This window comes from Trichoderma aggressivum (genome assembly GCF_033847375.1).
Source record: "Trichoderma aggressivum f. europaeum strain CBS 100526 chromosome Unknown scaffold_004, whole genome shotgun sequence".
Lineage (NCBI taxonomy): Eukaryota > Fungi > Ascomycota > Sordariomycetes > Hypocreales > Hypocreaceae > Trichoderma > Trichoderma aggressivum.
The window spans coordinates 885,845-909,100 of NW_026946370.1; the positions used below are offsets into that span (position 1 = coordinate 885,845).

A 23,256-nucleotide genomic window follows, 5' to 3' on the forward strand; every position below is an offset into this window, starting at 1 on the left:
TATGGAACTAAATAGGAAGTTTGCAATAAGCTTAAGTATAAGTCTGATATAAAGACAAATTAACAGTATGTAGATACAATCGCCCTGATCTGGATGGCGGATATACGTCAAAGTGGTCTGCAGATGGAGGGTTAGCAAAAGTCTGGTGATGGAAAGGCCCGCGAAAAGGGCTGAGATGGCTTCGTTTTCTCACTATAAATGTACCCAACTGAAGAGGAAGGTTGCCGTAACCTTGAATATTTGCCAGAATGGAAAGACAAATTAATAGATGTGAGTATATATTGCATGTAACCCTGTCATGCGAACGGTGGGTATATACGGACATGTTAGCCAGAACTTGTGAATTGGAGCACTCCTTGGAATGCATATAATCGACAGCTTGATACTACAGTAACTTCAATATTCTCCGTCTCATAGGTCAATATTCTCCGTTTCATAGTTCAAGGGTTTGCCCCAAGGCAGAAAACGATGCCACTCCAAATAGAAAAGACTCCCATGTTATTCCCGTCTGGTGTGGCCGCTCCTCCATTATCAAGCGCACAACTCATCAACGCAACTGTACTGAATCTTTTTACTTTGTATTACTTATCTCGAGTCAGATAGACAAAAAATACACAATCGAATTCCCAAGTTTTATACGAACGGGCATTCGTAGCCTCAAATGATGCCGCCAAAACGCCAAACTATACCAAATGCTCCCCGCCTCCTTTTCCTCCCCTCGTGTAAATACGCCCCAAGGGAGCTTTGCACTCTAATATGCTTGCGCCCCTTCCCTTCCCTTTTATATCGCCCCCATCATCAAGCTCTCTAGCATTCCTCCGCTCTGGCAGGCTATCTGCGCCCTCTCAACCTCGAGCTTGACTCTCCTGTGCAAAGTCTTGAATCCCTGATGTAGCTCTGCTGAAGCACCGACGTATTCGGCATACAGATCCAACAAGTGGATTCCAACTTCCACACAGATGCTCACGTAGCGGGGATCGCAAATGTGTCCGCATACCCACTTCAGAACGGGCTGCACGTTCTGCTCATCGCGGTTCTCCAGCGCATCTCGTACAGCGCTGCGATGGCGAAGCGCGAGCAGCAAGGTAAGGACGTTAAGGGGTGCGTACTCGGGTGATGAACGGTCAATGACTTGGTCGAGGGCTTTAGCATAGCGAGCGTGGCGGAGGTCTGATTGCCATGGTCTCTCCTTCTTGTGAGCGCGACCTTCATTGGCGATGACAACGTCGGCGCCTTCGCCGAGAAGATCGAGGCGCTTGGTGGCTTCGATGCGGCGCTTGCGCTTCTGCTTCTTCGCGTCAAGGGAATCGATAGTGCCAGCAACGAGGGCATCCATTTCCTTTTCACGCTCACGCTCGCGCGTGGCCTCGGCGGCGGTAAGTCGTGTGCGGATGCTAAGAACACCGGATTGCATGCCGACGGCGAGATGGCGGTCGCCAGCATCAGAGGTGTCGCTCGAGGGGATGGCGCAAACGGAAAGAATAGGGGCTTGGTATTTGAAGCTGTTGACAACGTTCCACCCAGTCGTCTCAAACATCTTGACATGGCCTTCCAAGCTACCGGTGACAAGACGGCGGCCACCAGAGGCCAGGCTCATTGACGTGACTGTCTTTTGGTGGTTGGTGATGAGATGTAGCGGTCGTGCGGCAACGAGGTCGAGTACGCTGACCGCGCTACCGGCGGCAGCCAGGACAGTCGTTCCCGTCGGCAGAGGAAGGACGCTCTCGACGGGGGCAGCGTGCTTGAACGTCATGACCGCAGCGTTGTTCCCTGTCCGCGGATCCCAGAGCTTGACTGTCGAATCGTAACTTCCAGACACCACCATATTGGCCATGGTTCCCGGCATGAAGCTTCCGGCTCGCACGTAATCCGAGTGTCCCACAAACGTGCTCGTAGGCTCGCTGCTGGGCAGATCCCACAACCTGACCGTCTTGTCGTCGCTCGTGCTCAGCACCGTAGTAAGCTCCACGGGCGAGAATCTCGTCGTCCACACCGGCTGTTTGTGCTCCAGCCACGTCCTCAAGATAGCCCTAGAGTTCACATCAAACACCTGTATCCTGCCCGTGTCGTCTCCGGCTACCAGCACGCGGCCATCCCGGCGAATCTCTCCGCTCCGCGCCACATCTCCAAAGCGGGTGATTGTCTTGAGCAGCTTGCGGGTGCGGCTCGAGTAGATCTGGACGCGCGTGCCTGTCGTCACGGCAAAGCAGTCGTTGCTGTTCGAGACGTGAGTAATCGGGAAATTGGTCGGCGACGGGATCAGGAGCTGGTTCTTGAACGCCTTCCAGTATCTCTGCTCTGCTGTCAAAGGCGCGGGACCAGATGCCAGCTTCACCCTTGGCAAGGGCGTCGCTTGTGTCGCCATTGTGCGATTTCACTTCGACTGGCTGATTCTTAATGGCGACAGTGTTTTCAGAGCGCTTTGTTTCGACTGAACGAGTGCTGTCTTGGTGGTTGATCTTTTTTTTATGCCCTCCCAAGATGTGAGAAAGGATGATCTCTTCAAACGGCCATGCACTGGATATTTTTTTTGCTTATCTTATCTTAGGCGGAAGCGTACCTTTCGCGGGGCGGCACTACTATGCCACATGCAGACTAGCGCAATTGGCGACGGGATAGCATCATCTGCTACCGCATCAGCTACCTAATTTACAATGAAGGTCTGTCTTATTGAAACAAGATCAACACATGTATACACGCAAAGATATTATCCGCACTATTCAATTGACTCGTTTTCTAACTATACTAATACATCACGTCATATCTGAAGCCGATCTTAGTATTCATAAAGAAGTGAAAAGGAGGAAAAAAAAGGGATTCATGCATCGCAAATCATTCCAAATTCCAAAGACGCCACTCCGTATCCTTCCTGTTACCAGTTTATGTAACCTCATTGAATATTCGTACAGGGCAAATGCTAAATCAAAAAGCCTCAAAACCCTCCTCGGCGTCTAGAACGCCCCGTGCCAATGTCAATCGTTGACATTTCCTGAATCAGGGCCATATCTTCCGCCCCTCCATTGGCGCCGCTCATGATGGGGAGTGGCACTTTGGCTGGAATAGGAGGTCCTTGATGACCGCCGTTATACTGAGGCGTGTAGTTGTCGTTTGGGTAATCCCACGCGCCAGCGCGTGAACGAGCTGAACCATATTGGAAATTGCCTGGGTTTGGAGCCGACGTTGTCGGCCCCATTGAATGACGGGCCTTCTTTTGCAGACGCTGTCGCCCACCTTGAGCTGGGGGAGGGGGAGCACGCGGTCCTTCTGAGTAGTTGTAGGCGTTGGATGGCACCACCGCCTGTGAGGTTCTAGCCATACTGATTCGAAGGGGTCTTCGGCCGCTCGGGGGCATCGGCTGCGCTCCAGACAAGGGCGGCCTGGTTCGAGACTGCACGGGCTCTTGCGGAGAAGGTTTGGTCTCCGGCTCGGGAGCCCAAGACTCTTCAGGCAGATGGTCAGATGGGTCAATCTCTCGACCATCGTGTGTCACAATCTTGGAAGGCGAATCTGACGGATCGAGCCCGGGCGATCCATCCCTAGAAGACACTCCAGGGTTAAACGCTTCGTAGGAGTCTGGACTGAACGGAATGTCTGAGTGCCTCCTATTGTCTGAAGAACGAGGTGCAGGGCTGACCGACTTGCGCCGAATTCTATGCTGGGGATTAGGGGAAGCATCTCGATATCCCTGCGCATGCGGGTCAGGTCCACCGCCATATGTACCCGATCTTGGTCTGTCGTATGATTCGTAGGCCTGCGGCGAGGTGCCAAAGGCTGGCTCATGCGAAGGCGGTGGCGGCTCGCTCCTATGGCGGTCTCGAAGTGAGGTGCTTACAATTTGATTGTTGTGATTATTGTATCGATCGTAATGCCTTTCTTCGTATGCCCTGTCGGACATCTCTTGGACCATGTTGGGGTCTACTCCAGGAGCCAGAGACGGCGGCAACGCGGGGAGTCCGTAGCTCGGAGAGCTCTGGATGTAGGTGGTTTCGTGCTCGCGCTGTTGATTAGGGCGCTGGCTTTGGCTGCTGTAAGAATACTGCGTCATCTGTCCTGGACTTTCAGTGTAATCTCTTGCCGACAGAGGGGAGACAGAGTTTGGATTCCGGGGCTGCTCCTGATATGTCGGATAAGCTCCCGGGGATTGGCTTAGGAAACCGGCAGACGCTCCTGGGGAACGACTGAGGCCTGTCGACATGGGCATCTGGCCAGCATCATACACAATCTCATCCAGCCCAGGGATACTTCGGCGAGGCCTGTTCCGTATGGAGCCTGGAGGCGATTCCGGGACGTCCTCTACAGTGGGTTGCATGGAACGATATTGGGCATCATAGGCATCGTAAGAGTTGTGCGGCTCATATGCAATGGCTTTCTGAATGGGGGGGTGAGCTGCTAGGCTCGGGTCATAGGGCCGGAACTGTGGGCGGCCAGGGTAGGTTGGCGTGGTGTTTCTATGAGCCTCATTCTTCAAAACATCAGATCTCATGGATGCAGGCGGAATGGCTCTCTGAGGCGATTCATCATTTCTGCGTTGTAGGCCCTCTTGGCTAGTGCTATGCCGTGATCGGTGGGCGGGTGGAGGAGGAGCCGCCTGTCGGGGGCCTCCGTGAGGAGAATACTGCGCAGCATCATCTGTAGGGTTCATGTCATACGTTTCTCCGGCGAGCGAGTAGCTACTGCCTCGAGGGTCATGCTGGTCATAGGACGTAACGGGTATCTTTTGGCTATAGCCTCGCTCTCTCTCATACGAGTCCTGTCGTATCGGACGCGGCTGGCGAGGCCCCTCAACACGACCGGAACCATGGGTTTGGGGTCCAGGTGAGTGTGAAGAAAAGTAGTCTGCGTGACGGGATCGAGTGCTCCCCTGAGGCGGAGTGCCATACTCGGCAGTTTCGCCGAGAGAGTTGGTAGAGCCGTACGGTGAGTGCGAGATGGGCTTGCCCTGAGGCCGAGAAGGTGATTGGTGATAGTCTGAAGGGGTTGCAGTGACCTCGCCGGTGACGGGATCGGTGGGTAGGGGACGCCTCTTGACCAGTTCCTTGCGCTTAGGCGACGAGTTCTCCAGCTCGCCGCCCATGGACTGTCTCGGTCTGGCGGCAGGCTTGTCGGGCTTGGGCCGGCTGTCATAGAAGGTGATTTCGAGTCGGATTTCCCCCGCATACTTGCCGCGACAGGTCAGGGTCTGCCACACATCGTTCTGGCCACCTCCAGGAATGATGATGCCCTTGAGATCGATCCACGACTCTCCGATGAGGTCGGTTTTCTTATCGTCGGTGAAGACGGAGACCTTGAGCTGATAGTAGTCGGCCGAGTCGTGCACCGTGAACCGGAGCTCTTGGTCCCTGCAGAAACACGGACGGCCCAGGTCAGCCGCAGCTCCCAAAGTGTCTCACCACCAAGATGCAAGACGGGGAATATGATGGAGAGTGGAACAACTTACCACTTGGGCGTCTGGCCGCCTCGGACGTCGGTCGCCGTCTTCTTGGCTTCTTTTCCCAGCCTGGCAGCGCAATAAGGATCCTGCTTGCCAATAGTCTTGCGGTTGGGCAAGTTCTTCGCGCGGTCGACAATAGCAACGAGAGTGCCGATGATGGGGCCGTCGACGCTCATGTCTGCAAAGAGGCCTGCCGTGTGCGGACCGTTGATGGCAAAGGATTTGGATGCCGTGGACATGGCCATGGTAGGTTGGAACAGGCTCGCAAGAGCGCTGCCTCGAGAGTTTTTGGAAGGCAAGAAGTTGGAGGCTTCCATGATTCAAATTCTAAATCAATGTTATTTGTTTACATGGGCGGCACTCGAGGTATGTTAGCGGTATGGCGATCAGCGGCCCACGTAATTGGGCGCCACCATTAAGCTTTCAGAAGGCTGTGCCAGATAAGGGCCGTGATGACGACGGATCAAAACCTTGAACGTAATAATAACGAAGTATAAGAGCTGGATGAGGGAAAAAAAAAAAAAGGTTTGGCCGAGGCGGTTGCTCAGCATGCCCACGGCAATGCAGAGGTTAAAAAGAGAAGAGAAAAGAGGGTGTGTGCCGTAGCCGGAGAGATATGGATTCAAGGTCTGGTCCATGTTTTTTTTTTTTGGCGTCCCGCAGCAAAGGGAGCACGGATGTTGCGACAGCACAGCACCGCTTTGGCCGGAGCGCCTACTTCCGTACACTCAACTGCTGTGCCAGTACACCCGCCCTTCCAGGGAGCGTTTCCAGCGGGCTCTTTCAGCGGCTGCAGCGCTGTTGCGAGTGCTCAATGCAGTCCAGGTCGGGTTGAGGCTCCATGCAGCGACTTTGCACGACCTACACCTAGGTACACTTACAGGGCAACCCCCCGGAACATCTACACCCATCGACGGCTTGCGTCCATGTTTCAGGGCTGGTCCAGCGATGCTGCACGTCTTGCTTGATACGGCCGTGGCGTCGAAGCGACTGCAGCAAGCCGCCCGCCCTTTGGCCCAAGGATCACATCCACGATCCCTTTGATGATGCCCTTTGGGTGGCTGGTTTGCTGGTCTCCAAAATCGAGGTGGCTGGAGAAGGGCTACTGCAAGGGCCTCGCCGCTTCACTGGCTGCTTCCAGCGGTCTAGTGGCCCGAGAGCTGTGCCTCCGCCCCGCCCGGCGTCTCATTCAGCAGGGGCGGTGCCCTGTCAACGGAGCCCCGTGTGCTCAGCAACCATGGAGAGCTGGAACAAGATTGATGAATCAACATCAGTTGTGCATCAAGCAAATCAAAATGACGATCGATCGGCACACGCAGTTCGGGCTCCCTGCATTGCTGGAGCGGCATTGCACATGGCATTTGGATTGGGCGTCTCACCACTGCTGCCCACGCGCGTTTCTGCAGCGATTTGGTTTGGGTTTGGAGCTTCAGTATACATATCAATGTGGGTGGTGTTGATGCCATTGATCCCCTCTCCTCATGCTGTGTCTCGCCCGCTCTCTCTCTCTATCTGTTCTGTCTAACCTCCAACCTTACTTACCTACTCCATCCATCCAAGATAACATGATTGATCCTTGCTCCCTCCTCCTCCTCCTCCTCCTTCTCCTCCTCTTCCTCCCAAGCCCAGCCCAGCCCAGCAGCTGACGTCGCCCTGCCACCCATCAACGGTCGTCAAATATCCCGTCCCGCACATGATGCCATCGAATCAGAAATCTCAGCGCCCGCGACGTGTGGAATTGGTGCAGCGTTTTTCTCCTAGCTGCGCATCTCAGGAGGCGTCAGCAGCGGGTACCGGCAGCCTCTTTGGAGCTCAACTTGATTTTTTTCAACCCCACATCCCTGCCATCTGTGTTCGTGCCCGATATTTTGCTTTACCTGGATTGCGGATCTGGATATATTTTTCGTTACCTAAACGGAGACTCCCCGCGCGACGCATAATATACGGTGTGCTCCGTATCATATATGATCAGAGTGCGGATCGGATGCTGAACCTGAACTGGCGGTCACTGTGTCACTTGCAATTGGCAGGCAAAGTGACGCATCTCTACTCCGTACTGTTTATTACTGTTTTGCTCTCCAAGTGGAAGATGCATCTCTCGATGAAATATCGGTGGGATGAACAGTACCTACGTAGGGAGGGTAGGTCAAGATTGTCAACTTTGCTCGTATTGATCTGTATTCCCGCCCCCTACCTTACTGAGGTACGCAAGTCAAGTCGTACATCGACCGCGCGGCCGACACGACAGCTAAAGCGATACGACATTGAATCTTTCCATCCACTGAGGCTCAAGTCCGACTACAACGTGGAAGCGCCAATCAAGAAGCCAAGAATGCGGGTGGACGTAACAGAAACATAACTTGGTTTATTCTCTTTCTCTTCATTAATTTCGTCTACCAGTCACAGCTCTTTGACAAAAGGTCGGCGAGTTGTTCAAGGTTCTTCTTGTCCGTCTCATCGAATCCGTTCAGGACGGCGCAGTCGACGTCGATGATGGCAACGACCTTGTCACCCGACACAATGGGCACCACAATCTCGCTCTGGCTCTCGCTATCACACGCAATGTGGCCGGGAAACTTCTCCACGTCCTCGACTAGTTGCGTAGTCTTGGTTGCCGCAGCGGTGCCGCAGACGCCCTTTCCGAACTTGATGGTTTGGCAGGCAACTTTGCCCTGGAACGGGCCCAAGATGAGTTGCTCACTGGCTGAGGGATCCAGCACATAGAATCCTAAACGACGTAATATGTAAGCATAAATCCTTCGTCTGTGTCCATCTCCAAGCAACATGGCTAGAGTTGAAAGGGTTGGGTTGTCATTCACCTGCCCAGTTTACTTCGCTGCTCGGGGCAGAAAGGGACTTGTAGGCATGCCACAGCAGTGAAGCCGCGTTGGAGAGGTTGCTGGCCACCTCATGTCAATACAGGTCATCAAATGTCATATGTGAGATGCTCAGATCGCTTACCAAACCTGTTCACCACCGGAGGAGCCGCATTGTTAGCCTTGGTACATGGCATGCACATAAGACGGTGAGGAAAGGAGATTGACGAACCCAGTTGCGCTGACCGTAAAAGAGCCCTTCGGCTTGGAGCAGCACCTGCTCATAGGCATCATCCTTGGTGATGCCCTCGGCAAAGTTGGACGCATCGGCGTGGACCTGCAGCTTTCAGGTGAGCATACCAGCCTCCCCTTCTCCATTCTCCTGGCTAGCAACCGGGTAACCCTGAACGAACCATGGCTCCTTTTTTCCTTGGAATTTTGCTTCTCCTTTATTCGGTAACCCCTGGCGGCAGATGAGAACTTTGTTTTCTTCTTGGCGTCAATCAATCTCCTTTTAATCTCACAGATCGGCAACGGCGAGGCTTGTTTCGCGATTCAGAACATGAAATGCCTTTTCTCGAAGGATGTGGGAGAGCTTTGAGCCGGGTGATTAGTCACCGAAAACTCGAGATGAGAACCCACCTCAGCAAGACCCGAATATTGACGCCATCGGGGCTGGGTGGGGACTTTTTCCTTTTCTTTTCCCGTTCCCGCTGAAGATGTTTGTGCTGAGGATTTCTCAAAGATGACGTCCAATGGGCCTCTTGTCTTGACGTGGCTAAAGGAGATGTTGGAAGAACAGGTATAACGGAGATTTGCGGTATTAGAGCACTACGTACTATTATAGGTGCAGGTACATAGGTATCCATTGATATATAGATCCGACAAGGCATGCAATCGAGACAGCCGAGCGTATCTGATATAAGGCAGTTTGAGATTGGACTTGCACAGGGACAGAGGATAAGCAAACCGGAACAAGTCCAAGATCAAGTAAACCAAGACTACAGGGTAAATCCATGACAAGCTGCGAGCAGGAAATGAAAGAAGAGCCAGAGGTACAATTCGCCTCATAAACAAGTTCTTTTTATTTGTTCCTCTTTATTTCAGAAAAGGGAAATAGTTCTTTTACGCCGCTCTCAAATCATCAGAGCGTCTTAGTTCGTCACCGAGGCAAAGTATTGGGCGTTTGATATTCATTGGCGCTTCTCCCCGCACGGACTCCAAATGAATTCCGGACGGGAGAGAACGTGCCCGCGGAGTGCGAATTTCCTAGGTTGGTAAGATGCAGCAAAGCTTTTTTTTCTTTTCTTTCTTTCTCATTTTAACAACACCAGTAATTGATCTCCAAACTGAATTGGCAATGCCCTCAATGACGTGTGAATGAATGTGTGTAACAATTCGACCTACCAGCTGTTTAGCCAGCCTCAATCAGATCTACGCGACTAACCCTTTAGCAGTTTGATGAGCACTGACATCATGGAACATTAAATAGACGACACATAGACTGCTTGGACTTCTCCAGTCCAAAACTTGGTTCAAGGTATGGAAAGCCTTCCACGCTGTCTGCTCCACGCAACTGGGTCCAATTTCGGCCGGTCATGATGCTAAAAAAAATCCATCTAGTCCTCTTTTCTTTGACTTCCTTCAGTCTAACGATATCGGCAAGAGGGCAGTTTGCGCCAATGAGTTATCACATCACACGGCGATATGGCTTCACAGCCCACAGGAGGCTTCTCAGCCCTCAGCTTCTCGTCGCGCAGTCGCAAATCCTGCGCATCAGTCGAGCTGTGCATCAATCAAGACTCCTTCGCAATGACAAGAACACCAGACTCGCCGCCAAACGGCCGGCATCCGTAAACGCAGCCCTCAATCCTCCAGCTTCAACTCGGCCGCCACCGCTACTACCCGTTGAACCACAGGAGTCTACGATCAAGTATTACTTCCAGCTAGGCAAATCTTATGCCAAATTCTTCGCTCAAGGCGTCAAGGCCGTTGTCGCAAATTTCAGGCTGCTCAACGCCAAGGTCAAGAGCTTGCCGCGCGGAGAGCGGCCATCCTGGTTTAAGCCGCACTATATTCCCAACTCATTCTCTCGCGCGGATTGGGTGCTGCTATGGCGAACCAGGCATGACCTTTTACGACTGCCCGCTTTTGCCTTGTTCTTCTTGATTTGCGGCGAATTCACGCCTATCCTTGTTATCTTTGTGCCCGGCATATTGCCGTACACATGCCGATTCCCAAAGGCACTCAACGAAGCCATTGAGAAAGCCGAGCGGCGGCGTGCAATTGCTTTCGACGAGCTGGAAAGCAAGCACCCTCAAGGCGCGCTCAGCCCTGGAGTCACAAAGGCCGTGGCGCACCGGCACGTTCTCAAGGCATTGGATCTCCCGGGGGCCATGTGGGATCGGCTGGGGTTCACTCCTCCGGGAATGTGGAATATCAAGGGCAGACTGCGCTTGTCGTTCCTGGAAATCGACGACAAACGACTGATCGACGGCGATGGCCCATCGGGTCTCGAAGTGGAGGAGCTGCGCATCGCCTGTTCTGACCGCGGCCTCAATATTCTGGGCAAGAGTGAGGCGGAGCTGAGGACCCGGCTTGGGGACTGGCTGCGATTGACCGCGGCCGAAGAGCTGGGAGAGCGAAGGCGACGGATGGCAACGCTGATGCTGACAAGGTGTGTGCCTCTTCCCCCCCCCCTCAGGTTGGTCTCGGGAAGCACCCAACTGACATGTGACATGTGGTGTATGCAGACCCGAGAACTGGCCGCAGCAGCGCAACTTTGCCGTTCCTGAGTGGGAGCTGTAAACTGGCGTTATGCCGAGATGATTTACATTGAGAGTGCTTGAATCGGTAATCACGGAAAAGGCTGGATAGATGTTTCTATACAAGGTATACATATGAATTGGGTCACGGGATAAACGGGATATCGAGGCCAGTGTCTTGTTATTGGGGTGTCGGCATTGTGTATAGAGCATGGGCGTTGAGTGCATCCTTTTGAGGTGAGGGATATGTACATGCGTTTTCTCCTCATTCTACCTAGGTATGTAGTCATTAATGGGATTCTCAACTCCAATTCTCAACGCGCTGATCAACATCCTAGCTCAAAACCATTGCCGAATTCAAGCCTTCGCTCGGACTTTGAATCACCACGTGCAAGATCCGGGGTAGCCCCACGCGTAAGAATAACCGAAAAGCGCATCAACCAAACGTAGACCTACCTAGAGTACCACATGCCATATACTCGTAAGGCGCATCTCTCAACATAATACTGTCTAAAGCACTGAATAAGAGACCAACCGCTGCATCTCTTCGTTGGCCTACTCGATCCAGCCTAGCCCCAGCAGCAAAGCTAAAAAGGCAAAAGCGCTGAAGCTCTGGCGGCTGTTTCGGTGGTGCAGGACGGATGATGTCAGCAAGTTTGGCAGTTTGGCCGAGGCTCGCATCACATGCCCGATCCCTCCATTGAGCCATCCCATCAGTTCCGGCTATAATCGTCCGTATTAAACAATTGACATCTTCCCCTTCCGCCCTCTTTCTCTTTTTTTCAACTCTCTCCAATCCATCTTAAACTGTCGCATTAAACCGCTTTCTTTTGTCGTCGTTCACCCGCAGCTACAACTCGCCCACAATGTCTCTCAAGAACGGTAAGCAAGCAAAGCAAACAACGTGGCCCGCCGCCGCTTCACACAGAAACGCAGATCGAAAGCTAACACGCGCGCGCGCGCTGCAGACGCATTCCCTTCCTCCGAGGCCTTCGAGGCCATCAACGCCGCCCTCAGCAGCAGCGAAGCCGACCGCAAGGACGCCATCAAGAACGGCAAGGCCGTCTTCGCCTTCACCCTCAAGAACAAGGCCGGCGAGACGGCCAGCTGGCACATTGACCTCAAGGAGAAGGGCACGGTCGGCACTGGCGTCGGCGAGAACCCCACCGGTATGGCGCTTCTTCCCCCTTGTTTTATTCTCGAGGGCTTCTTCCCCTGCTTTCATTTTTAAAAGCTTTTTTTCTCCCCCGTTTGGCTGACTGACTCTGTGTAATTTCCAGTCACCCTGTCTCTCTCCGACGAGGACTTTGGCAAGCTCGTCACCGGCAAGGCTCAGGCCCAGCGTCTCTTCATGTCCGGCAAGCTCAAGGTCAAGGGCGACGTCATGAAGGCTACCAAGATGGAGCCCATTCTCAAAAAGGCCCAGACCAAGGCCAAGCTGTAAAAAAAGCGAGGCTGGCAAGTAGGGTTGTCGAGTATGAGGAAAACAGGTGGAAATAACCATTAAACGGCAAATTTGTTTTGTTTTTATACATGTATCATACCATCGCTGTTTACTACCACTGATGTTACTGTTTTTTCCCCTTTGTTCCCCGGCCGCAAAAGAGTTCGGCTGGGGACGGTCGGTTATAGTGCCTTATGAATACTGGCATAGACGAGAATACCATATTCCGGCTGGACATGTCTCTAGTCCGGAGTCCTTTTTTTTTTTTTTTTTTTTTTTTTTACTTCCATGAGTATTAAGCGTACACTGGATGCAAGATGTGACCTGTGCCTGCTTTCACTACTTATACACGAGAGGCAACCTTTCGAATAGCCTGCTTGGCTCCCTCACGAACTTCACGTACAATCTCACCTGCAGGCTGCGCCTTCGTCACCAACCCAATGCCGGCGCCGCTATATATGTCAAGCTCGTTAGTAACGATGCCTCCCCAATGACAGCATATATCAAACCAAAACCCCACAAGTATGGGGAGGGGGTAAAGCCAGCAATAAGGAAAAGGGGGAAGACTCACGCCCAGGTGTTGATCAACTTCTCACTCTCCTCGGGTGGATGATCATCATGCAAGCTCCTCCAGCAGTCGTAAAACGACGCCCCAGCAAGAAACTTTTCGTGAATGGGTCCAACAACCGCTCTGCCGTCGTAGAGGGATCCCCAAAGGCCCGAGTTGGCAATCTGGTCGTTGAAGGGGGACTTGAGGGTGGAAAGGGCGCCGTCAGTGGTGTCGAGGATGATCTTCTTGCGGAACTCGGGCATGAGACTTTCTTCGGCAACGGTGAACTGTATGCACGGTTAGATTGGTTTCTCTTGGATCTGGTATGAGTCTGTGTCCAGAGGAAGCAAGTCTGCTTGATATGGGCCGTGGGGAATACAAACTCTTGTGCCCAAGACAACGCCATCAGCTTCTACATCACGTATTAGCAACCAAGTATACGTATCTTCATCTTCAAGGAACCAGACTTACCGAGCGTCAACATCGCCGCCACGCCCTTGCCATCCGAAACACCTCCCGCCGCAAACAGAACAACTTGACTATACCCCTTATCATCAACCAACTTCCTCGTCTCAGCCAGCAACGGCACCGCCCCCATCCCCCTCACAAACTGATGCCCCCCAGCATCCGTCCCCTGACACACAATCACATCCGCCCCATCCTTGATGGCCTCCTCCGCCGCCCTCACATTGCCCACCTGGACAAACACCCTCGGCGCCGTCTCCAGCCCCTTGAGCAGCCGCACAATCTCCTTCTGCGGCCGGATGCTCTCGTGCGGCGCGAACAGCCACACCGCCGCGGGCTTGTGCCTCTGGATCACGGGCAGCGCCGTCGCCGCAAAGTTGCCTATGGAGCTGTGGCATGAGAGGAAGCCGCAGCCTATGCCGAGGTGGCCCGAGGGCGTGGTGGCGGCGTCTCCCAGAAGCTGTCGAATCTTGGTGAGGTCGGCGTCCAGTTTGGTGATTTGGGGCGAGTTATCGCTGACGTCGGCGATGCAGCCCAGGAAGCCTTTTTTATGGTCATAATGTTAGTGGTTTATGGATTGTTTTGATGAATTTTTTATCATCTTCTTATTCTTGATAATCCTCCGTATCATATATTTTGCGTTTCTTCTCTCTTTGGGGGTCATGGTTACGCGTAAAATGAAGCCGTCACATACCGAGCCCGCCTGCTTTGGCAACTTGAGCGGCAAGTTCCGCGCTGACGACGCCAGCCATGGGCGCATTGGCTATCACTGGCGATTCCACCCATGGAAACCACTGCTGAATCTTTGAAGTCGCCATATTTGGCAATATGCAAAGAAACGAGGAAGATACTGGGGCTCAAGTGTAGGATCGCAACGAGGTTCAGTAGCAAGTAGAGCTAGTTGATGAGCTTGAGAACGGATAACACAAGCTTAAGTATAAGGTGGATGAGGAGGGGTAAGCGTTGTTCGGAGATGCTGTTTTCTGCTGATTGATAATAGCTAGTGGCTGCTTTAAACTTTGTGTCATCTTCCTAGGGCTTAGTACATGTCAACGTTGGGATTGTGTATGAGCTGGCGGTCTTATATTGGGATGCTGGTGGATTCAACTCCATAGGTACTAAAGCAACGAAGCCCTACTCAATCACTTAGTACCTAGTAGTGTTAGTCGATGGCTTGGGGATATTGATAGTCTATGAAGATACGTCACGGGAGATTGCTAAAACGATGCAAGGTGAGATGTCAGCAAGCCGCCGAGTCATTATATTGTTCAAGCCATAGCCCTTTTCGTTACTTTTTTGTTTCTCTTCTCTTCTCTAATCATACCCTCTACTCTCTCTCCACCAATGAAGGAGGCTTGTTGTTCAGAATCTCATCAATCTCCTTCAAAATCTCTGGTGTCAACTGGTCCACGACGGCCAAGGCCTTGACGTTCTCGTACACCTGCTGAGGGCTGCTGGCACCCGTAATGGCAGAGCTGATTCTGTCGTTCTTGAGCACCCAGGCCAAGGCCAGAGCGGCCTGCTTGACGCCCAGCCTGTCGGCAATGGGCTCCAGCTTGTTGACCTTTTCGATGTATCCCTCCCAGACCTCCTTTCCGGTCCTCTTCCAGTAACCAGCGACGAAGGCAACCTGGGTCTGGGCGAATCGCGAGTCGTCGGGAATGCCGTTCTTGTATTTGCCGGACAAGATGCCCTGGTACAGGGGGGAGAAGGTGGTGAGGCCAAGGCCGTGCTCGCGGTACAGCAGCTCGTAATCGCCCTCGACCTTTTGTCGGTTGAGCATGTGGTACGAAGGCTGCTCCATCAGAGGGCCGATGAGGCCCAGCCTGTCGGCCACCCGCCAAGCCTCTGCGATCTCGACCGCGGTCCACTCCGACGTACCCCAGTAAAAGGCCTTGCCGGAGTCGATGATGTGGTTGAAGGCACGGACAACCTCCTCCATGGGGGTCTTGCGGTCGGCGCGGTGGGCGTAGATCAGGTCGACATACTCGAGATCGAGACGCTTCAGGGCAGCATTGACACCCTCGACGATGTGCTTCCGGGAGAGACCCAGGTTGTTGGCGGGGTTGTTGCCATAGGCTTGACCCCAGTAAATCTACGAGGAGAAAGAGACCAAGGTTAGCGGAATTGGGATCTGTGACAGCAGATGCGGATTGATATCATGGAGGGGGCTGCGCAGTACCTTGGTGGAGATGACCAAGTCGTTACGGTTCCAGCCGTACTTCTTGATGGCCTCTCCCATGACCTTTTCAGACTCGCCGCCGGCATAGGCCTCAGCGCAGTCGAAGAAGTTGACGCCGCAATCATAGGCAGCCTTCATGCAAGCATAGGTGCCCTCTGGTAACCATCAGTCAGTATAAACCCTCTCATCTTTCCTTTTTTTTTTCTCTTGTCCTTGTCTCTCCACGTCCCCGCCTCGTTTTCTTGGAGATACAGGTTGTCAATGCTCTTACGCACCTCGATCGACGTGGCCGCCGTATGTGAGCCATCCACCCAGAGAAATGGACGAGACCTGCAGACCTGAGCGTCCCAGGAATCGATATGTCATGGGGGGGAGCCCCTCTGGCTTGGTGGTGGCAACCATTGTGTCTGAGTCGGATTGGAATCTGGAGACGTTTGCTTCGCAGAACAGGCCAAGACGATTGAGCAACCCGAAGCAGCTGTCCTTTTATAAGTGCCTCAGCCCACAGGTCCTATATCCCCTCTTGGAGGGGTAAATTGCGATCCCCATCTACAAACATACAGCTCCCTCAAACGCGCGGGGCAACTTTGGTCCATGGCCATCAATCTCAACCTAGCGAGGACGTAACGCCCCCCACCGAGACGGGGAGAAGCCGCATCTATGCTCCGTCCCATGAGGTGAATTCTGGGGGCCCCTTGCTTAAGTGGGAATGGACATAGCCGCAAAGTGCTTGCGTTTGGCGGCTGTCCAATAACAACGATATGTCCGGATTTCTAAGCACGAGGACGGGCAGAGTTGCAACCGTTGTTTTGAAGGTTGTGGATCGAACTAGCTGGGCTAAATGCGAGCGGCTGAAGCAGATATCGGCACTAGGCATATCGTCATTGGAACTTGAGTACTGAGCGTAACAGAGGGTATCAGCATAGCATGCAGCGCAGACACCTTGATAGACGAGGAAAATAAAAGTCTCGGGGTAAGTGGCTTCAATAGTAAGGAGCCTGGCTTGATGCAAACGCCAGACTTCGTTACAGTGACGCCCAGTTGCGTAAATCAACAAGAATTGCGTGCAAATGTACATCTCATCGCCCAGTTGCAGGGTAGGCAGACAAACTCCACGAAAGCCACACGTCGCCGTCTCCCATCGCCGATAGGCCATCTTGAACCAAAGCGCCGGTGATTTTTTCGGGCTTGGTTAATCTCAAAACTCCTCATCGACCGTCCGTATCGCGGCAGTTCATTCTACCGATAAACGCCGTTTGAGTCACACGCCGAACGATTTCAACGGCCCGTAGCTGGACAGACAAGCCTTGAAAGCTTCGGGGAATCAAGGCCGATCTATCGCGCAGAGATGGGATAGCAAAAGGCGCCGTGCCCCGAAGCCCCCCCCCCCCCCCCCCCCAATTTGAACGGAGAGCTAGTCCCCAGGATTACCCCGAAAGAAAAAAAGACGCTGCTGATTCGGTTCTCGGTTCCGTGGTTGTAGTATGGAGTAAGCAGCAATATATACTGTATCCATTCCCGCAGCTTGTTGGACCAGAACTTCAACTGCGCATCGCCGTGCTGTGTTTTGTCTTCAATGCTGCGGTTACTTGGCAACGCCCTTTGCGGAGTGACGCCTTTGCAGCATACTGGAAGCTGTCGGGGCGGCTCATAACCCCAACTACAAACATTTCATGCCGAGTGCAAAGTTGATACAGAGAGGAATTCGAGGGGATCCGCGCGTTGCCCGGCAATTGGGTGCCGCATTTTTCAAGCTTCAAACTCGGCTACCCGTGTGTCTAACAGGTAGTGACGCCCGCCCATTTTCCCGCAACTGAGACCTTGCCATAGAGGCGACAAAGGGAGAAAAAGGGAGGATAAGCCCGTCAACGAATCCTGTTGATCGTCGGCTAGAGACAGGTGCGAGCAGTAGTACGTGGTACGGTGTCGTCGGCCGTGTTTGGCACGTCTGCATGCATTCAAGGGCCCCACGACGGTGTGACTTGACCCAGCAGATATCCTCAACTCTCCTGCAAGGGCAGCAAGCACCTGAGCGTCACTCACATGTGCCGCTGCGTGTGACGAGGCTAGCGGTGCAGAGGAGAAAGTAGATGCAGCGCACTATTGGCCACGGCCAGCCACTCATTGAGTGCCTCGTAGCTGACGGCGGGGATGAGGATTCGATCAATGCAACGGCAAGCTGCACAAGTACGGAGTATCTGAGTAGGTACAAGTACGTGCATGGGCTTCTGACAAGTCCAGCTGTACTCGTATCGTACACTAGGAAAGGGGGAAATGCTGTAGTAGCAGCCATCTTGCGACAATGGCAGCAGTAGAGACGCAAACGATTGATTGACGATGGAGCAGCTGTAATTGCTTTTTACTCCGTGCTCGACCCAACATCGAACACAGACGAAACCGGCCATGCCTCGCCCCCAAATGCCAATGCCAGTTAATAACGCAGAATGGATCTGTAATATTAGGTATCTGGAAGACGGTATGCTCGTGCTCGTGCTAGTAACTTGAAGGAACTTGAAGGCAAGCAAGGCAAGGTACCTGCCGTCGCCATTCCCGCTTTACCACGGCATTTTCCACTGTAGGTGACAGCATTCCGTATCCGTACTGGCCTCCCAAACATTTTCCTGGCCGGGGGATCCAAGGTGAGGATAATTAGCAAACAAATTTGCTGGTAAGGGGGGTCGCAGAGCAAAGGGACCGTCGTTAGCGATGAGCAAAACCTCGGGCAACAAGCCACGGTACCATGAGTTCACCAGGGGGCGGTTATGAAGAGCTCCGTATAGCGAAACGCATTGCTATCATTGCCGTGGAGACGATGGGGCAGCTCGTCTGCTCGCTCCCCAGCGCGGCTAACGGAACTGGGACGCTGTTTCTGGGATCGGAGACGATTGTGCTTGCGAGCTTGGCCATCTTTGAGCGTAGTACCTACGGAGCAGTCATCCCAAGGTACAAGCGTCAATATGCACTTGGTACGAGGCGATCCACACGACGGCGCGGTAGGAACATTGGCCGTACTCGTACCAGCAGCATCGCGGCATGTCACCGGCGGTCCAAGGTCGGCTCTTCGCATCTGAGGCCGTCGTGGATGGATGTGGACAGACGACATCGGAAATCCCACGCTCTGGATGCTGGTGCTGGAAAGCTGGATGCACGTAGCAGGCACTGATTGGAGCTTGCGGGAATGCGAGGGTCAAGCGACAGCCCTTCTCGATCCCGCCCATGCCAACACGCCAGGCTGCACCCGGCTGGTCGATGCCAAGCGCGCAACGACTCGGAACACCATCGGCGGTGCCCGTGGAGGGCCGGGCTGGGTTGGCTGGTGTTTCTTATTAGCGGTAATATTGACTTTGACGCGCATTGAGCTCTTGGGAAGCGAAATGGCCTCTGTGGATGACGATGCCGATTCTGTTGCACGATGCCGTACCTGTACCTGCTGGCGTAGGTAGGGCTTACCGCATCCGTGTGATGTAGAGATTGATCAATGGTTTAACGTTCCATCTTGCTGCTCCCATCAAAGTCGTTTCCCAGCGCCGCGAGAAAACAAACCGGCTGCATGCATTGACGGATTCGCTCGCACTCATTCCGTCCATGCTCATGCCCAAGCACGAGCTGCCGTAAGGTTCTCCAGGTTCAATGGGGCGAGCACTGCTCCAAGGTACTCCAAGGTACTCCAAGGTACGGCACCACCTCACTCTGGCATGGAGGTATTACCCGACCGTAGGTTCTATTAGCTCTCCGTGCTAGGTAGCATTAGGTTTCAACCCAGGTTGCCAGGCCAGGCCAGGCCAGGCCAGTCCAGATTGTCCTTCAATGGATTTGAGAAAGCCGCTCATCTCCAGTTGCTTTTACATAGTACAACATTGCCCGTAGCACCAGCACTTGGGCCTGTTCAGCAGAAGCCAGGCCCCCGAGTCGCGTGGGAGCCAAGGTGATACCAAGCTTGCTCCATAGCTTCGTTTGCATTGTGGTAGAACTTCTGCCCGGCCGAATCCGTCCAGGTACCTCCATTTATTGCAGAGCCCTGCGCTCCAACCCATCGCCTAGCTCGCGTTCCCGGTACGCGTCGAAACACCAAGGGAGGTATCTTTGGGCGGCAGGCAGGGCTGAAAGATACTTGGGACGCGAGTACCCTGGCGGTCCCGGGTACAGAAATCGCGCGACCCTGGGCGAGGATGCACTGGCGAACCTTGCAGCGTCCCATTTCGCATTCTCCCTTTCCCGGCTTCCTCTTTCCTCCTCCTTTCCTCCGTGGACGAGTACCTTGTGGTCTGAGAATCATCATTCTTCACTCTTCATCCAATCTTTCTCCCAAGTCTCGCCATCCCGTTGAATCCAATCGAATCGAATTGAATTGAAACAAAACTTTGAGCGACAAGTGGCGACAAGCTACCAGCCCGGGTGAGTCCGACTTTGCTGCTACTGCAGATGCTAACCGCAGAGTGCCTGGATCCGAAAGGGTCAGGTCAACCTGAACATAACCTCGCGGCCCAAGAAGCGCGGCTGCCGGCGAGTTGTGGGCTGGTGGCGCGGTGTCGCCGCTGTGTGTCTGGCTGTTCTCGTGCTCATCAGAGTACAGGTACAGGTACTGTAGGCGCTGGCTCTGGCTGCCGCAGTGGACAGTACCTAGCCTGAACCTGAACGGGCTTCCGTTTTTTTGTGCAATGGAGCCCAGCACAGGCACTGGATGCACCGCTAGCGCCTCGGCCGGGCTAGTGGACCGCCCGCCACTCAGCGCTCGTCGCAGGCCCTCTAGGCCACACGGGACAACCCCCAGGTTGGCTTGACCGCCCGGACCCCCAGCGCAGCCCCTGCCCAACCCCTGCCCGCCTCAGCAGACTTTGCCTCGCCCCAAAATGAGCACCCCAGCAATTGTCCACTCGCTCCTTCGTCCTTTTCTGCACTCTGTCGTTCAATCCTCTCCAGCCCGCTGCGTTGCCATCATCACCACCGCCATCACCATCGCCGTCGCCATCGCCTCCAAACCAGCATCACGCCGGAATGCTTAGTTCACATCGTCGCTGACTGCTTGTATCCTTTTGGCCCTTCTCACAGACTCCGGCCCTCTGATCCTCTGGATCTCCCCCCTGTCCAGGGGCTGCTTCGTTGCTCCCGAGCCTCGTCTGCTCGCCGCCCCGACCGTTCGTCCGACCGGAATAGTCGACGATCCTTCTTTCGCCCTCTATCCTCCATCGTTTCGAGCCTCTTTCGACATCTCGACGTCGCTCTTCCAACACCGCAGCCATGGCTTCCTCGTCCTCAAACGTCGTCGGCGTCCACTACCGGGTCGGCAAGAAAATTGGAGAGGGTTCCTTTGGAGTCATCTTTGAGGGAACCAATCTGTTGAACAACCAGCAGGTGGCCATCAAATTTGTGAGTAGCCAAAGCCTCCGTGTCCGCGTATAGCGACGTCCGCACGCCAAAGACCAGTCGTTCGCGTCTTGTTCGCCTTGTCGTGTCGACCCTCACGTCCCCCCCCCTTTACTAATACTGACGTTGCCGCCTCGCAGGAACCTCGGAAGAGTGATGCACCACAGCTTCGGGATGAGTACCGCACGTATAAGATTCTCGTTGGTTGCCGTAAGCCACACCTATTCATTTTTCACCAAACCCCAACGATGCAGACGGTTGATGCTGACGCGGCGCGCTTTTTCTAGCCGGCATTCCCAATGTCTACTACTTCGGACAGGAGGGTCTGCACAACATCCTTGTCATCGACCTGCTTGGGCCTTCGCTCGAAGACCTTTTCGACCACTGCGGACGTCGGTTCACCATCAAGACCGTCGTCATGGTCGCCAAGCAGATGCTTTCCCGAGTCCAGACGATACACGAAAAGAACCTCATTTACCGTGATATCAAGCCCGACAACTTTTTGATCGGACGACCAGGAACCAAGGCATCCAATGTCATTCACGTGGTCGACTTCGGTATGGCCAAGCAATACCGAGACCCCAAGACCAAGCAGCACATCCCCTACCGTGAGAGGAAGTCGCTGTCCGGCACTGCCCGTTACATGAGTATCAACACGCATCTTGGCCGCGAACAGTCTCGACGAGATGACTTGGAGGCTCTTGGCCACGTTTTCATGTACTTCCTGCGTGGCGGCCTCCCCTGGCAGGGCCTCAAAGCTGCTACTAACAAGCAAAAATACGAAAAGATTGGCGAGAAGAAGCAGACCACCGCCATTAAGGATCTCTGTGAGGGCTTCCCCGAGGAGTTCAACAAGTACCTGACATATGTCCGAAACCTCGGTTTCGAGGACACCCCCGACTACGATTACCTTCGAGAGCTCTTCACCCAGGCCTTGAAGAACGCTGGCGACGTCGAGGATGGCGAGTACGACTGGATGAAGATCAGCAAGGATTCGGGAAAGGGGTGGGACTCGATGAAGAATCATGGCGCCGCATACTTGCACAACCCAAACGCGCGCCCCGGTCCTTCTCAAATGGAGCTGCACAGTGGTCATCGTCCTGGGAATACCAGCTCTCAACAGCAGGCTCAGAATCTCACTGTCGGCCGTTTAAACGCCGCGCAGCCCCCTCCTCCTTCGCCGATCAAGCAGATGGGGAGCAAGAGAGATCGACCAAACGCCCCCGGCGCACTGCCAGCCCAGCGGATGAGTGGAACAGGTCTTCGCGAAATGGGTACCCCCACTGGCTCAACTCAGGCCCAGTTCCAGAACAGCACCCAGAACCTCCCCCAGCCGGTAACGAGCCAGCAGGGCCCCATGACGGCAGCGGGCCAGCCTAGTGCGCGACCTGCCGAGGCCCAGCAGCCCAGCGGATTCCAGAAGTTCATGAAGACCATTTGCTGTGGCTAAAGCAGGCGTTGGGTTTTTTTTGCGAGTTTTTCGGGATTTATTTAGTACCATGCATGGCTGGCGACATTGTACCCCGACAAATTATGTCGACGCCCCTCTTAATTCTACTGGAGATTGATTCCTTGAAGCAAACAGAAAAATAAACCAACCTGCCGGTGAGACGGACATTTTGCTCTCTGGATCCGGGCGACTGCGGCTCAAGCCAAATACTAGATGGCAGAAAGAGACCTGCAGGGCCCGGGCTAGAGGAAGGCGATGGACCGTTCAAGGCGAAAAACACCCCCGGCTTGGAAACAGAATAGCGAATCGATCAACTCCATACTTTCACCACATCCATGTCATACCACCTGCCACTCAATAGAAGAACCGCGGCATTGATGGGAGCGCGTGTCCGTTACGACCAACCGAGGAGGAGTTGCGAGGGAAGAAAAAAACGACAGACGGATACTGGTCTTGATTTTTTGGTTGGACCTTTTTCTTTTTTTTCTTTTCTTCTTTTTTCTTTTTTCCATATTATTATTTCCTTTTTTTTCTTTTTCTTATGTCTGACATTCCATTACGACACCATACTACACCACTTTCGATGTGCAGCGCAGCAAGGCGCAGGATGGTCACGAAGGGCAGCATTGGGTCTGGTCCAGGTGTGCTTTTCTTTTTTACTCTATTTGCGCCGTCTATATAATAAGTCTTGCGAATCATGGAGTGGCGGAGAATGAAATAGAAGCAAGGAAAGGGGGGGGGGGGGGGGGGGGGGGGTTAAAAGCTGGGCATGGTTGTGTATATATAGAC

At 53.7% G+C, this 23,256-nt stretch overlaps 9 protein-coding genes across 9 annotated transcripts; 4 read left to right on the forward strand and 5 right to left on the reverse strand.

Moving 5' to 3' along the window:
• Window positions 1-781: 781 nt before the first annotated feature.
• Triagg1_1846 (uncharacterized protein) lies at window positions 782-2,365 on the reverse strand (the record flags this gene model as incomplete). Its single annotated transcript, XM_062895961.1, has 1 exon — window positions 782-2,365. One exon carries the CDS (start codon window positions 2,363-2,365, stop codon window positions 782-784), a length of 1,584 nt encoding a protein of 527 aa, XP_062759385.1.
• A 567-nt stretch (window positions 2,366-2,932) lies between these two features.
• Window positions 2,933-5,748, reverse strand: Triagg1_1847 (uncharacterized protein; the record flags this gene model as incomplete). The annotated part of the gene is made up of 2 exons (XM_062895962.1): window positions 2,933-5,339; window positions 5,438-5,748. 2 exons carry the CDS (start codon window positions 5,746-5,748, stop codon window positions 2,933-2,935), a joined length of 2,718 nt encoding a protein of 905 aa, XP_062759386.1.
• Window positions 5,749-7,824: 2,076 nt separating this feature from the next.
• Triagg1_1848 (uncharacterized protein) lies at window positions 7,825-8,663 on the reverse strand (the record flags this gene model as incomplete). Its single annotated transcript, XM_062895963.1, has 4 exons — window positions 7,825-8,159; window positions 8,393-8,429; window positions 8,480-8,584; window positions 8,661-8,663. The coding sequence occupies 4 exons, from the start codon at window positions 8,661-8,663 to the stop codon at window positions 7,825-7,827; spliced, it is 480 nt and encodes a 159-aa protein (XP_062759387.1).
• Window positions 8,664-9,929: 1,266 nt separating this feature from the next.
• Window positions 9,930-11,055, forward strand: Triagg1_1849 (uncharacterized protein; the record flags this gene model as incomplete). Its single annotated transcript, XM_062895964.1, has 2 exons — window positions 9,930-10,924; window positions 11,001-11,055. 2 exons carry the CDS (start codon window positions 9,930-9,932, stop codon window positions 11,053-11,055), a joined length of 1,050 nt encoding a protein of 349 aa, XP_062759388.1.
• Window positions 11,056-11,878: 823 nt separating this feature from the next.
• Triagg1_1850 (uncharacterized protein) lies at window positions 11,879-12,456 on the forward strand (the record flags this gene model as incomplete). Its single annotated transcript, XM_062895966.1, has 3 exons — window positions 11,879-11,894; window positions 11,981-12,181; window positions 12,293-12,456. 3 exons carry the CDS (start codon window positions 11,879-11,881, stop codon window positions 12,454-12,456), a joined length of 381 nt encoding a protein of 126 aa, XP_062759389.1.
• Window positions 12,457-12,799: 343 nt separating this feature from the next.
• Triagg1_1851 (uncharacterized protein) lies at window positions 12,800-14,289 on the reverse strand (the record flags this gene model as incomplete). Its single annotated transcript, XM_062895967.1, has 5 exons — window positions 12,800-12,908; window positions 13,028-13,293; window positions 13,390-13,418; window positions 13,478-14,014; window positions 14,166-14,289. 5 exons carry the CDS (start codon window positions 14,287-14,289, stop codon window positions 12,800-12,802), a joined length of 1,065 nt encoding a protein of 354 aa, XP_062759390.1.
• A 509-nt stretch (window positions 14,290-14,798) lies between these two features.
• Triagg1_1852 (uncharacterized protein) lies at window positions 14,799-16,055 on the reverse strand (the record flags this gene model as incomplete). Its single annotated transcript, XM_062895968.1, has 3 exons — window positions 14,799-15,566; window positions 15,654-15,808; window positions 15,929-16,055. 3 exons carry the CDS (start codon window positions 16,053-16,055, stop codon window positions 14,799-14,801), a joined length of 1,050 nt encoding a protein of 349 aa, XP_062759391.1.
• A 2,338-nt stretch (window positions 16,056-18,393) lies between these two features.
• Triagg1_1853 (uncharacterized protein) lies at window positions 18,394-19,268 on the forward strand (the record flags this gene model as incomplete). Its single annotated transcript, XM_062895969.1, has 3 exons — window positions 18,394-18,619; window positions 18,750-19,088; window positions 19,168-19,268. 3 exons carry the CDS (start codon window positions 18,394-18,396, stop codon window positions 19,266-19,268), a joined length of 666 nt encoding a protein of 221 aa, XP_062759392.1.
• A 1,623-nt stretch (window positions 19,269-20,891) lies between these two features.
• Triagg1_1854 (uncharacterized protein) lies at window positions 20,892-22,467 on the forward strand (the record flags this gene model as incomplete). Its single annotated transcript, XM_062895970.1, has 3 exons — window positions 20,892-21,020; window positions 21,158-21,227; window positions 21,305-22,467. 3 exons carry the CDS (start codon window positions 20,892-20,894, stop codon window positions 22,465-22,467), a joined length of 1,362 nt encoding a protein of 453 aa, XP_062759393.1.
• Window positions 22,468-23,256: the final 789 nt, after the last annotated feature.